This window comes from Amblyomma maculatum, chromosome 3 (genome assembly GCF_055883805.1).
Source record: "Amblyomma maculatum isolate TAMU_Amacu chromosome 3, ASM5588380v1, whole genome shotgun sequence".
NCBI lineage: Eukaryota > Metazoa > Arthropoda > Arachnida > Ixodida > Ixodidae > Amblyomma > Amblyomma maculatum.
This window is the reverse complement of record NC_139346.1, coordinates 27,159,721-27,172,402: the sequence shown is the minus strand read 5'-3', so window position 1 is coordinate 27,172,402 and position 12,682 is coordinate 27,159,721. Positions and strand designations below refer to the sequence as shown.

Here is a 12,682-nt window from a genome sequence, read left to right as displayed (position 1 = left end):
GGCACTCCAGTTCATTGTCATTTTCGTGTGTCATCACTGGTTGCGTGCTGGTCAGAGGGATGTGTGCAATAGGTCGATATGGTTGTGTCCACTTCAGTCAAGTCCTCATTCTATAAGTGAATGTGCTGATTAGTCGGGCGTCTCGAAAGCTGAAGTGGAATCCATCGCTGGCCAGGTGTGCCTAAGGGTCATGTTGGATTAGAGCGCCCGTCTCGGCTGCGGGATGTGGTTAGTTCGAAACCCACCGCCGGACACCCACCGGTAAAAATGGGTACAAGCATCCCCCGGCCTGGCGCTCGGCTTTTCCAGGGGTGTGCGTTTGGGAGAAGCTCCGTAAATCCCTCTGCGCGCCCCTCCTCCGCAGTGGGCCCAAACCCAGTTTCGAACCTCGCAGCCTGCAAAGGTGGTTCTGTTTGTCTTTCAAAGGTACTTCCTTTGACCCTCACCTGAAGTGCTCCCTTAGAGCCTCAGCACGGCCTTTGCAGGCCATGGTTGTTCGAAACTAAGCCCCCGAGGGGGCACAGCAGGGTGTTCATGATTGCGATCTATGTCTAGTAAGACTTTAAATACTTTCTCTGGATACGCGCTTAGTGTTCGTGACTGGTACATACGCATTTGGTGTTTGTGAGTCTAGGTAGGATGTTTTTCAGTGTGAATTTCGCTTCTAGTCTATTGGCATAAACATCAGGTACGAGCGCTTGCTTGACTTGAATCGTCCGTTCTCCGGTGCTGTGTTTCAAATCACTAGTACCGCAGTGAATGAAGAAGTAGGTGATGTACCGAGTTGCTGATGCTATGAGTTTCCTTATGTCATTAGTCGTGGCGCCGCTTTGAAACCTCCATAAGAGTACTTACTGATTTGTTATGTACTTCTGCTCACTGTCACCGATAAGCACTATGTGTGTCACTGAAAGAAGAGAAGGCTTACCTTGTTCTGTCATCTTCAGTTGCTGAGGATCCACGGTAGAAAGAGAGAGAGAAAATGGCTACAGAGTATGAAAGAGCACTGAGCAGAGTTGAGGGGGCGGACATGAGGACGGTACTGTCACGTCGCCAACACTGGCCGAGCAACACAATGTGCTGAACAGGGCAATGTTATGCTTGTCTACGGTGGCCCTGTTTACTATGCCTTTCGCCAAGAAACAAAACGGGCACACTGAAAATGGCAACTTTATTCAGCATCTACCTCAACGCTTACGCCATACGGAAACAATACGTTGAAAATTTGTAACAAAGAAACTATAACAAAGGATCATAAGTCAACATCATGAGATCTTCCCAGATCTGTCAGACACAGACTGCTCCTGCACAGTGCCAAGTAGGAGCAACGGTGCCCACAGAGAACCCATGTTATTGACATGAAATGGTTTTATTTACCTATCAGGGTAATCAGTAGCAGCTAGGGGACACTAAGTGTGCCTCTAGTCACTTGTTATTATTAACTGTCGAAATACACGAGGGCGATTCAATAGTTTGTTCAATTGTCAGTATATATATATATATATATATATATATATATATATATATATATATATATATATATATATATATATATATATATATATATATATATACTGACGTGCTCTTGATAAGTAGGCGCTCAGGGCGGCAGTGCAAAGCATTGCTCCTGCCATGAAAGAAAACGGCTGCCAACGCGCTCACAGATTTCTTCGCATACACAAGACACTGCATAAGTCACTCGGTTTGCACCACCGGTTTTTTTCATGCAGTCTAAAATATATTCCGTTAGGGGACAACAAACTTTTAAAGCACCTGTACAGCTTCAGTTGCAAAGAGGGTTGTAACACATTAACAGTCATGACCCAATTTCTGTGTCACAGACAATGCCATACCCCAATAGAAGGTCTGAATGACTCGCCTGTTCGTGCCTAGGCATTGTTTCTCACTGCTCGCAAGTTTGTTTTTGCACAGTTTAGCAATCAGTCATTACATTCAGCAATAAGAGGTGACGTGGACTACTAAATGATGAAGCCTAAACAACTAAGGAGAACAAGTGCCAATAATACGCACTTACGAAGATGTAACCTTGAAAATGAAAACAAAATTACGGTAGCTTCGAGCGTGACTAAACTTTGGAATGCCCCTTCTTCCTGCACTCGCCGCCTCATCTTAATGTCATCGACTTTTTCGCAAACAACACAAAATTGCACGCTACGACTGTAAAACGGGCAATTGTGAAAGTGCAATTGTGAGACATTCTGCGGAACGTACTATTTCTATCAGCTGACCTCGAGCAAAGCGCATCCAGCATTTAGACACCTATAAGGCTACCACGTTGGCTAAAATTCCTTCTCTTTCGCACCAAGATCCTATGAAGATGATCTGCTGAGCTGTAGTGTCCCGATGTGTCACGACACCGTGAAGTAGGCAAGCAGGACGGGCACGATCACCCTCGACAAAGGCCAGAATAGCCCCGACTGCCGAGTAGACGTCGCTGCCGAGTGCGCTCCATCATTGGAGCCCCCGTGGGAGCCCGAGGGAGAACGGCCCCGCACTCGATAGTTGAGCCTGGGAGAATCCGGCACCAGGTTGCCGTTGTCCTGGAGGATCATGTCGGAGGCCTTCTCAGCCATCATGATGACAGGGGCGTTGAGATGGCCGGTCACCATCTCCGGAAAAGTCGATGTGTCCACCACACGAAGGTTGGTCACTCCTCCCCGCACCCTAGACGTGATATGCAGACGATATCAGTGTTTTGAAGCGAACGGATCACTACGCCAGCTTTCCGAATAGTCAACGTAACCGCGATGTAGCCTTTACAGATGCCACGTCTGTCATTTCTTATAAACCAATTTACAAGGAGGCGAAGGCTACGCTAGGTTTTCGTGTGACAGTAAATTTGCCCTTCAAATGACCTTGACCTAATTAAATGTGAATAATAATAATAATATTAATAATATTTGGTTCACAGGGAGGGAATGGCACAATATCTGTCACACTTGCTCTGTGGACACCTGAACCGGCCGTAAGGGAAGGGAGGAAGGTGGGATTGAAATTGTAAAGAGAGAAAGGGGAGCCATAGTGGAGGGCTGCAGAGTAATTTCGGCCGCCTGGGGATTTTGACGTGCGCTGACATCGCACAGCATACGGAAGCCATCTGTCCACGATTTCGTGGTGTTCAACCAAAGCGCCTTCCTTTCCCCAAAACCTAACCTAAACAGAGAGGCAGTTAGGTTTTGGGGAAAGGAACACGCAGTATGCATTTCGTTGTGGTGTTCACAGAACGTGTGACAGATACGGCACCTTTCCTTTCCTATGAGCCAATTAATAATATTGTCGCGCACTTCCCGCGGTCCTGTATTGGAAGAGGAGGAGGCTTGGCGGGATAAGCAGAAGAAGAAGAGGAAGCTGGTCCTGCCCGCTCTGGTGTGCTAATCGCCGGCGCATCCTAAGATCTGTCTAAATAAACCTCGTAACAAGTGTGGTGGAGTTTGCGGGCTAAAGATCACCAAGGAACCTCTCCCACACCGCCGAGGCAGAAGAATTGCTGGGCTACCCCCCCCCCCCCCCCCTCCCCCTACGGACGGATATGGCGCAAGCAGATGTTTCAACGCCGCCCATGCCAGCAGCACAACCGACCATCCCACAGACTTATCGGGAACCCCGACACTTTTATGGCAAATCTGGGGAAGACGTGGATGACTGGCTCACCCACTACAGTCGGGTGAGTAAATAAAACCACTGGGATGCGAATACCAAGCTGGCGAATGCGGTATTGTTGAAGAAACTGCACTAACATGGTTTAACAATCATGAAGCATCCCTTACCACCTGGGATCGCTTAATGGAAGAAATGAGAGCGGGATTCGGAGATGCCGATGCTCGAAAAAAGAGCGCCGAACAGACTCTGGCTCAGCGAGCGCAAGTACCGGGGGAGACCTGCACAACTTACATAGAAGAAGTCCTCAAGCTATGCAGAATAGTTGATGCTCGGATGACAGAGGAAGACAAAGTGGGCTACCTCCTCAAAGGAATAGCGCAAGATGTGTACAACTTTCTCATCTGCAAGGAGGATTTTAATACCACCGCTGATGTAACACGACACTGCCGCTCGTTTGAAGGTTTAAAGCGACGCCGTAACATTCCGAAGTTTGGTCGGTTGCCTAATGACACAACCGTCGCCAGTGTGGATGTGTCTAAAGCGACGAGCATGGCAGATACAATTCGACAGGTCGTCCGCGAGGAGCTTCGGAGGCATCAAGATGTTGGGGGCCGCGTCAGACCCGTCTACAGTGGCACCTCTTCGGCAGACAATAGCCAATCTTCTACCGGTTATGCTCCCTCTGTTACAACTCCTTCGGACATCCGATGCTCTGCAGCTCATCGCCCGAACATCCAACCTCTCACCATCAACGCCTACAACAGCGAGCACTCTCGACCTCCTCCTCTTCCAATACAGGACCGCGAGAAGTGCGTGACAATATTATTATTTTTATTTTTATTAATAATAACATTATTAATATTATGAAAATTATTATTATTATCATCATCATAGTCATTATTTTCATTAGATTTATTATATTCAGTTGGGTGCTCCGGGTGGAGCGAGAGGATGAAGTTGCGCAAGGAAAGCGATAACGAAATATCCGTGCAACAAAAATTTTTCCGAATATTTCGTTATCGCTTTCCTTGCGCAACTTCCTCCTCTCGCTCCACCAGGAGCGCCCAACTGAATCCTCCTTCTCTTCACAGCTTGCTTGCTTGCTAGAAAGCTTCACAGCCGTCGCATCAGAGTTGATATCCTTTTTCTGTACAAACTCCTTCATGGCCACATAATGTGCCCTCAGCTCTTAACATCCTACTTCGCGTTCCGCGAAAGAGCATGAGGGAATTCAGACCATTTCAAGTTTCTCCGTCTCTTCCTTCCCATTCCCCTCTGGACAGAAGGCAGTGGTTATTTAACTCTTTTTGTCCTCACCTTGACATCTTCCAAAACTCAGAAGGGTAGATACTTGGGCTTGTTGATACATGATCGAAGGGAACAAAATGTAGCGCCTTGGTGCGCTACATTTTGTTCTGTTCCAAAACTCACTCTGTTCATTTATATTGGATGTTCCTAGCGTTGTATTGTAAATAGTACTTTATCACATATAACTGCCACTTTCTAGCCTTAATATTGTATTTACTTCACTTTTTGCTTTTTCTCCCGTTCAATGCTGACTGTATCTTGAACTGCTTTTTATCCGTTTCTTACTTATATTTTAACTTTAAACTTTATATTCGAATCTTACTGTCCCGCGTTCAATTCTATTTTTATTGTAATTTCCTGTATTTCTAACCTGTGTTAGAAGTACGGCGCACTTGTTGCGCCTGGAATGGTGGTTAATTTTGCACATATTTCTATATTACTATAATCAATGTCAGTTATTTGTTGTTGTTTTTTCTCTATCTACCGTTCTTCTTTTTTTCTTTCGTGATGTGCTCAACAATTCTCTCATTGTATATATAAGAGATGCTACTCATTGGTTGCTTTCTTTCCGTGACACTTTTCGTCTCAGTTTCATTTCATCTGTTATTTATTTCTTCTTTTGTGTTCTCTCTGTGTGTGTAAACATGTTTGTGCATTTTCATTTTTTTATTTGCGCTGCAGCACGAAGACCACATGGTTGTTCCTGCGCACATTAAATAAAAATTGAGTGATTATTAATCACTCAATTTTTATTTAATGTGCGCAGGAACAACCATGTGGTCTTCGTGCTGCAGCGCAAATAAAAAATGCAAATAATAATAATAATAATAATTTATTATTATTATTATTATTATTATTATTATTATTATTATTATTATTATTATTATTATTATTATTATTATTATTATTATTATTATTATTATTATTATTATTATTATTATTATTATTATTATAAACGGAGAGGCAGTCCCACCGCGGTGGTGCAGTGGTGAGAGGCCCCACTACTGTGCTGGAGTACCCGGGTTAGATCCCGATCGGCGGTGGCTGCGTTTCGATTGAGGAGAAACGAGGTGGCGTCCGTGCGCTGTGCGATGTCGGCGCACGTTAACAATCCCCAGGTGGTCAAAATTAATCCCGGAGAACTCCACTCGGCTCCTCTTTCTCCATCATCTTCTTCCCGTCCCTTACGGAACGGTACAGGTGTCCACAGAGCCAGTGTGGAAAATACGGAGCCTTTCCTTTCCTATGAACCAATTATTGTTACAATCTTCTAGAGCACTATAGCCTTGGATTGCGCGATGACCGCACACGTTAAAGGCTCGGGAGTAGCCAAATTGCTCGGTAGCATTGCACTATCGGACCTCTTTTTCTCCGCTTCCACTCCCGTCTTCCTTCTCCCAAGTCTGGGAGATACTACGCCTTTCCTTCCTTATACATTAATATACAATTTACCAGAAAAAAAAATATGATAACATGATCTTGACCTGGTTAGGTTGTAGGTATCCACAATTCCGTAGCGTCGACTCAAAACTTCCCCAAAACCTAACTTAAATAAAAGTATAAGAAAACCGCGGATTGAAAAGCAGGTGTTCAAGATGCTATCGCTGCAACACACACAGCTTTCGCTCTATGACTAGGTTCAAGCCATGCTTAAACCCCCACAATTTGCCGTTATGAATTAAATTGTTGATGGTTTAGAGTTTTGCACTTCAAAAGCTTTGTTCCTGCCTTCTATGTTTTCAGTGCTAGTTTCTCACTCTTTGAATATCCTTGTCATTACTCTTTATGCACCAACCGCTGACACACTACTTTTCTTGCTGCTAACACATTTGCTGTCTTCAGTTTTTAGTTTCATGGAAGGGGTATTTATCCGTAATGAAAATTTTAGTTGCTAAAAAGCGCTCGTGTTTTGTCCTACTCCTTCGTTCCTCGTTTTTTGCGCTACCTTCATTATGAATAAGATTAAACTAGCCGAACTTTCAACTTTACTAATATCTTGTATATTGCCCCTAACGGGAACAGGTAAAGCTATGTCCTACATAATTTTCTAATGGGGTTGGCAGAAAGGTAGGTATCGGATGAGGTTAAGAAATTCGCAGGGGTCAAGTGGATGCAGCTATAGCACAGGGCCGGGCTGATTGGAGGAGTATTGGGTGGCCTTCTCCCTGCAGTGGGTAAAGCTCAGCTGACGGTGATTACGATGATGTCCCTCATAGACTTGTGTGCACAGAGTGCTGACGTTTTTCCCGCGACGGCAGCAACTTCCGGTATAGTGCCGTTACACCGTAGTACAGGAAGTGCCAGCAGCCTACACTTTCGCCACGTTATCAAGCCAGGTTTGAGCTCAACGCAGGTTCCAGCTTAGCTAGGCTAAGGTAGGATATCCAAGCGAAAGCTTTGCTATGCGTGGCTAAGCTGTGATGCTAAGCCAAGGCCAGTATACCGAATTTGCGTATTCGTAGCCACTCAGAACTCGGTCTTCATGCACCATGGGTTAACTTGTCACTCAGCGGTTATTCATTTATTTATTTATTTTACCCAAAGTGCTAACAAAAGCATTGTAGAGGATAGGCTCAAAGGTGGTACAAATGGTACAGTAGAATTGAATTGAAGGAAAGAAAATGGAGGAAAGAACAACAATAAACAACAAAACTGCACTTATTTTAAACACACTTGTAAGTGGCAAAATATCAGGTAAATTGACCCGAACAGGTTGTTGCATGTAAGATCAGTTGTTTCTGTACCGATGTATCTAGGAATGAAGTACACAAAAAATGAATAGGATGTGCGAGCAGTAAAAAGTTTCGCACTCAAAACGCTGTGTAAAAGCGCAAAGAAAGAGGATAACTACGCAGTCGCCCAAAAGCATCTTTTGCTGCGCAGTTTAGCTCTCTTTCCCGCTTGCTTTTAGTCCGTAGTCTCAACTTCCCGTATTGTCTTGTTCACTTGTGTGACAAACTACCTCATCCTGGGGTCGACCACAGCCCGGTGGTCGCTGCCCATGCGGCAAGTGCCGGCCGGGTGGTATGCCGTCTTGGGAAACGAAAGCGCCACGCAGGCCCAGTACTCGTCGCTGTACTGCTCGTGCTCTTCACAGCCCGGGAACACCTCGGTCCACACACGACCGCCGATCTCTGCAAACGCCTTGGTTTTGGTGATGTTGTGTACGATCTTCAGACCTGCATGATACCGGCGAGAAAAGAAAACAAATGTCACCACACAAAGACGGCAATGTTTAGCTGACAGAAGCAAGTATTTTAGAGTGCAGATTTAATCATAGCAGAAGTCTAGCATCTTTGCGTGTTTACATTTTGCCTTCTGATTGTCAAACATAGCTTCAAAGGCAAGGCATGGCCACACAAGTGTTATATCGGTGGATAGCATATGTCGAGTACAATTGACCTGTTTTATTTGCGCGTAATTACAGGTATTTCATTGTAACTAAAATTTGAAGTCTACGCAGCAATTTCGTCATATATCCTTGAATAGGATATAGTGCACAATTGCAATGTGGAAATAAGCGTCTTAAATTTTACCATGAATTAGCTGTGTGACTAAAAATATTTCACGCTAAAATTTCGAGTGATATTGTTACGGACTAGGAAGAAGCGGGCAGTGGCGTGGGCAGGAGCGCTCGCAGTACGCCCGCCGGAATTCATCAAATACTCTCACAGTAATCGGCCATCTTTTCTCTCTTCTCCTATGTAAATCGGCTTACCACCCCGCAACATTTTGGTTGGAGGTGCTGGGCACGTCATCAGCCCTCATCATCACCTTGGCGCCTTGTGCCTTTTTGCGCTTTCGGAAGCGGGTTCCATGGAGTGCATTGCCTGGCTGTTCCCCAGCTTGCCAGACCCGACGCAACCTTGCCTTTTTTCCGCCATTCCCTCGCCCCGAGCACAGTACACTGCGAGAGACCCGACTGACCTGCTGACCCCACTGCCGAGACGCTGACCAGAAGACCGCACCGACTAAGACGACAACGCATATGAGGACTTCCCCTCACCATGTCATGCGGTGCCTGCCTGGGCTTCGGCTATCGGCTCATGACGACCTGTAGCCCGAAAGCGTCCTGGACAAGGATTCATCGGGGAATCATCATAGCGGCAAGCCTTTGTCTACTTCTTTCATCCTGTTCTCCATCCAGTCACGCCGATCGTCATGCCATGGATCTTATCGACATCGACAAACTTCCTCGACCACATTCGGGACGATCGCCCCGTGGCCCCAGGTAATATTACGAAAAAGGAAGAAGCGCGTAATGACGTGGGCAGAAGCGCTCTAGCTAGGCACACCACGATTAATTGAATCATCTCACAGTCATCACCCATCCTTTCTGTGTTCTGTGCTCATCGGCTTGCCGCCCCGTATTAATATGTCATTCGATACCTTATGTCGAGTGCAATCGCCTTTTTATATTTGCATGTCCTATCTTATTGCCGCTAATTAGCAAAATCATCATCATCATCATTATCATCATTATCATCATTATAATCATTTATTTCAAACGTGTCGTTGCGGGTCCCCAGACGAAAAGCTGTTGAGAAACAGCTTGAGGGTGCATGGGACCCTTACAAGGCAGCAGCATACAAAGCATGTCTGTGCATTAGCATCTAAGACAAAAATCACAATTTTTTTAGTGCACATGTCAAGATTACAAGCAAAACGTACACAGGTCACAAATAGCGCTAAAGGGAAAAGCAACAAAGAAAAGTCAGCACCAAGAAAATTTCACGGTGAAAAAATCAGTATCGAAAAAGCAGCCGTAACAAAGAATTCGCTTATTTGTCTCCGGGTGGCAGTCGTCAATAGACGCCTTGGTTTAAGAATTTAGTAAAGAAAGGCAAACCGTGTTTTAGGGACTGCAACATGTAGTCAGTGCGCCTATGAGGAATAAACCACTTATCACAGTTGCGGGTACGGTGGTCACCACTATACACTGTCAAGTTGGATAAGGATTCAAGAAATGTCACTAGAGAGTGCCCTTAACGCTAGAATGTATCCTTCTTGCATACTCGGTTAAAACGTCTGGGCGAGCAGAATCCAAAAATATATTTCACCGCACAGCCCTCGCTTGATATTAGGTGAAACTAGGATTCAACTCCTGTGAATTATTCCTATTGCGCACTTCTTCCTCCGAGACAGGTGGGGCCGTTCGGAATAAAGTACCTCTCATGCAAAGGACATTCAAGATCTATTCACACTTGCGACTAGATGAGGCCGCGCGACAGAGAAGAGGAGCTCGCCACTACCGATGTTCACACTTGCGACTGTCGCCTTCTCGTTCTGTTCTGGTTCCGAACGAGCTGGGAGTAGGAGAGCTGCTGAGCGATGACAGCGAACGTCGGTATACAGCCGCTTGCCAGACACTTCAGCTTTTTTAGGCGAGCCCGCGCGGATGCCGCGCTCTCGTGTTTCCCGGAGAACGCCGACGTGTCAATGTAAAATGTTGCGCCTGCTTGAAAAACCCATTTCTCAAACTCCTCCCAGGCCATATCCTGCTCCCTGCCTTTGAATTCCGCGGTGCCGTTTGTTGAAAAAGTAGGGGTATTCTTTAATTGCATTGAGAAGGTGCGCGATCGAGTACTCCGGGGCCTCGCTGATTGGTGAAATGGTTTGCGACTAGTAGTCGCGCGACTGAAAATTCGAGCAGTGCCCGATCGGCCCACGACAGTCGCTTTTCGACCGATGCGACCATTTGCGACTGTCGCTTTTCGACCAAAACAGTCGCCCGACCGCTGCTAGTCGCAAGTGTGAACGGGCCTTCAGTCTCCCAACTAGGCTCTTCTTGAGTAATAAAAATATAGGGCCCTAAACCTAACGCGGTTGAGGCGCAACAGCAGCGCAGCATTGGCGCGAGGCGAGCTCGTAGGGAGCCGCCAACGAAGTGAAGCCCGATGCGTCGACGCATTGAGCAGTGCGAAAAGCGCTTGCCGCGTTCAATATTGTTCATGCTTTCGCCACGGCATCTGTTCCTTCGTCTTTTCGCAAATCGGGAAAAATTACTTTTGTGTTGCGGTAACCCTGAAAGGTTTGTGCAAACCGGAAAACAGCAATTCCCGTTTATATTTTGTCGCTTCTCAGGCAAGTGACATGACAAGCAGAGGCGCGAAGCGTGTATAGCAGGAATACGCAGAATCTAGCGTCTGCTCTGTGGCAGACATCAAGTGGTTTCTGCCATACAACAGCGCTGGTAATCGCAGCCGTACCTCTTTGGCTGATTACAAAGCTGGCCTCCTCGAACACAAGCTTGCTAGCCTGCAATCGACTCGCTCGCTCTACTACACGCGCTGAAAGCAATTCACATTTCATCAGGTTATGTCAACTATGACAATACCGCATGTAATCATCAGGGCGGGATTTTAACCAGTCTGTTTTGTTCAACTCGAAATTAACAGCGTAATTAAAACACCAAGACGCAAACTAAGAGCCGAGAAGCTTCCACAGCTTTTTATGCTTTATCCCACGTTTTTTCCATCATGATTTCCTGCTCAGTAATGCCGCCTGGTAATAGTTTTAGGCTGTAGTTGTGGGTTTTATAGCGCCAGATTGTTAGCCAGATTGTATTATGCAATTCACAGTTAGAAAGTAATTTCACCAATTGCATGCTTGGACAAGAGCAGCGCGCACGTGCACAGGCGCGGTCGAACATGAACATGAAGCGCTATAAACTTAAGGTGCATCCAGTGGCACATATGCTCTCCGGAGGACATCTCTGGGATATTTCAGAGCGTGCGCTTATGGCCGCGCGAGCTAGAATGGTGCAGCGTGCTGAGGCGCAATTATATACACTATTATTATGTAAACGCATAATATTGCAATCCGAAGCCACGTGAGTCAAAAACAGTAAGAATCTGTTTTTACCAGCAGGACATAGCCATGTAATCATTTCGCATTAATAGTTGCAGTGAACAAAGCTTCCACAACGTTTCCAACTTACTGACGTTCGCGCCTTGCTGTATTTGTCAAACAGGGGCTAGTATTTTACATTCCACCGTTAACCATGCTGAGCAAGATTTCCGGAATGGATCTTGCAGATGCGTAAGAGTGAACTGCTGGAAGGTTGGAATTACTTACCCGATATGGTAATCTAGCTTCGCAATGTAAACGCCGCAAAAAAGATGTCAGCAATTCTCTGATAATAAAATGCGACGGTGTGAAAGAATGCCAAAAAATATTGAAAGGCTTCTCGATCACAACTGCAGATGAAATATCGTACGTAAGATATTGTTCAGTCTGACGTGTGCATATATGGCATGCTTTTACGTATGAGCACTCGCGCACACAGAAAGAAAGAAGGGGTCGAAAAAAAGGGATGCAGGCAGGATGCTCGATACAGGAAAGTCAGACTGTAACAGTATAATACATTTGATGTCTCGACAACAGCAGCGCGAACTTTAATATACTTTCTAGCACCTTCGAAGTGCAGAAAAATAAATTCTTTCTAACATCGCGACCGCTTATGCCAGCTCCAACCGGAGAGCGACCGGAGTAGCCACTCTTTCTGTGGGAATTGTCTTGTCCAGTTTCTTCCTTGAACTGGCATGTTCTTTTTGCAACTGCGCATTTTACGGGAGAGTGTATATGTTCGTTTGATTGGAATGCGTTGCCTTAATTGAGAAAATCATGTTGAAAAAATACGCAATTCAATTAAATATATTTGCTGCATCACAGCTTCAACCCAGGTCCTCTAACTGACGGGGGTGCAAGTAAAGCATTGGCTACGAGGGGTCGGTGTTAGCGGGGCGCTAGC

General features: G+C 45.7%; 1 protein-coding gene across 1 annotated transcript in view; it reads right to left on the bottom strand.

Moving 5' to 3' along the window:
* Positions 1-1,605: 1,605 nt before the first annotated feature.
* LOC146194395 (glucose dehydrogenase [FAD, quinone]-like) overlaps positions 1,606-12,682 on the bottom strand; it is a 75,163-nt gene continuing 64,086 nt past the window's right edge. The window contains exons 10-11 of the mRNA XM_084596049.1: positions 7,892-8,108; positions 1,606-2,685 (exon numbers count right to left, since the gene is read on the bottom strand). Coding sequence (XP_084452175.1) covers positions 2,370-2,685; positions 7,892-8,108 — 533 coding nt within the window. The 3' untranslated portion in view covers positions 1,606-2,369. The remainder of the gene's footprint in view (positions 2,686-7,891; positions 8,109-12,682) is intronic.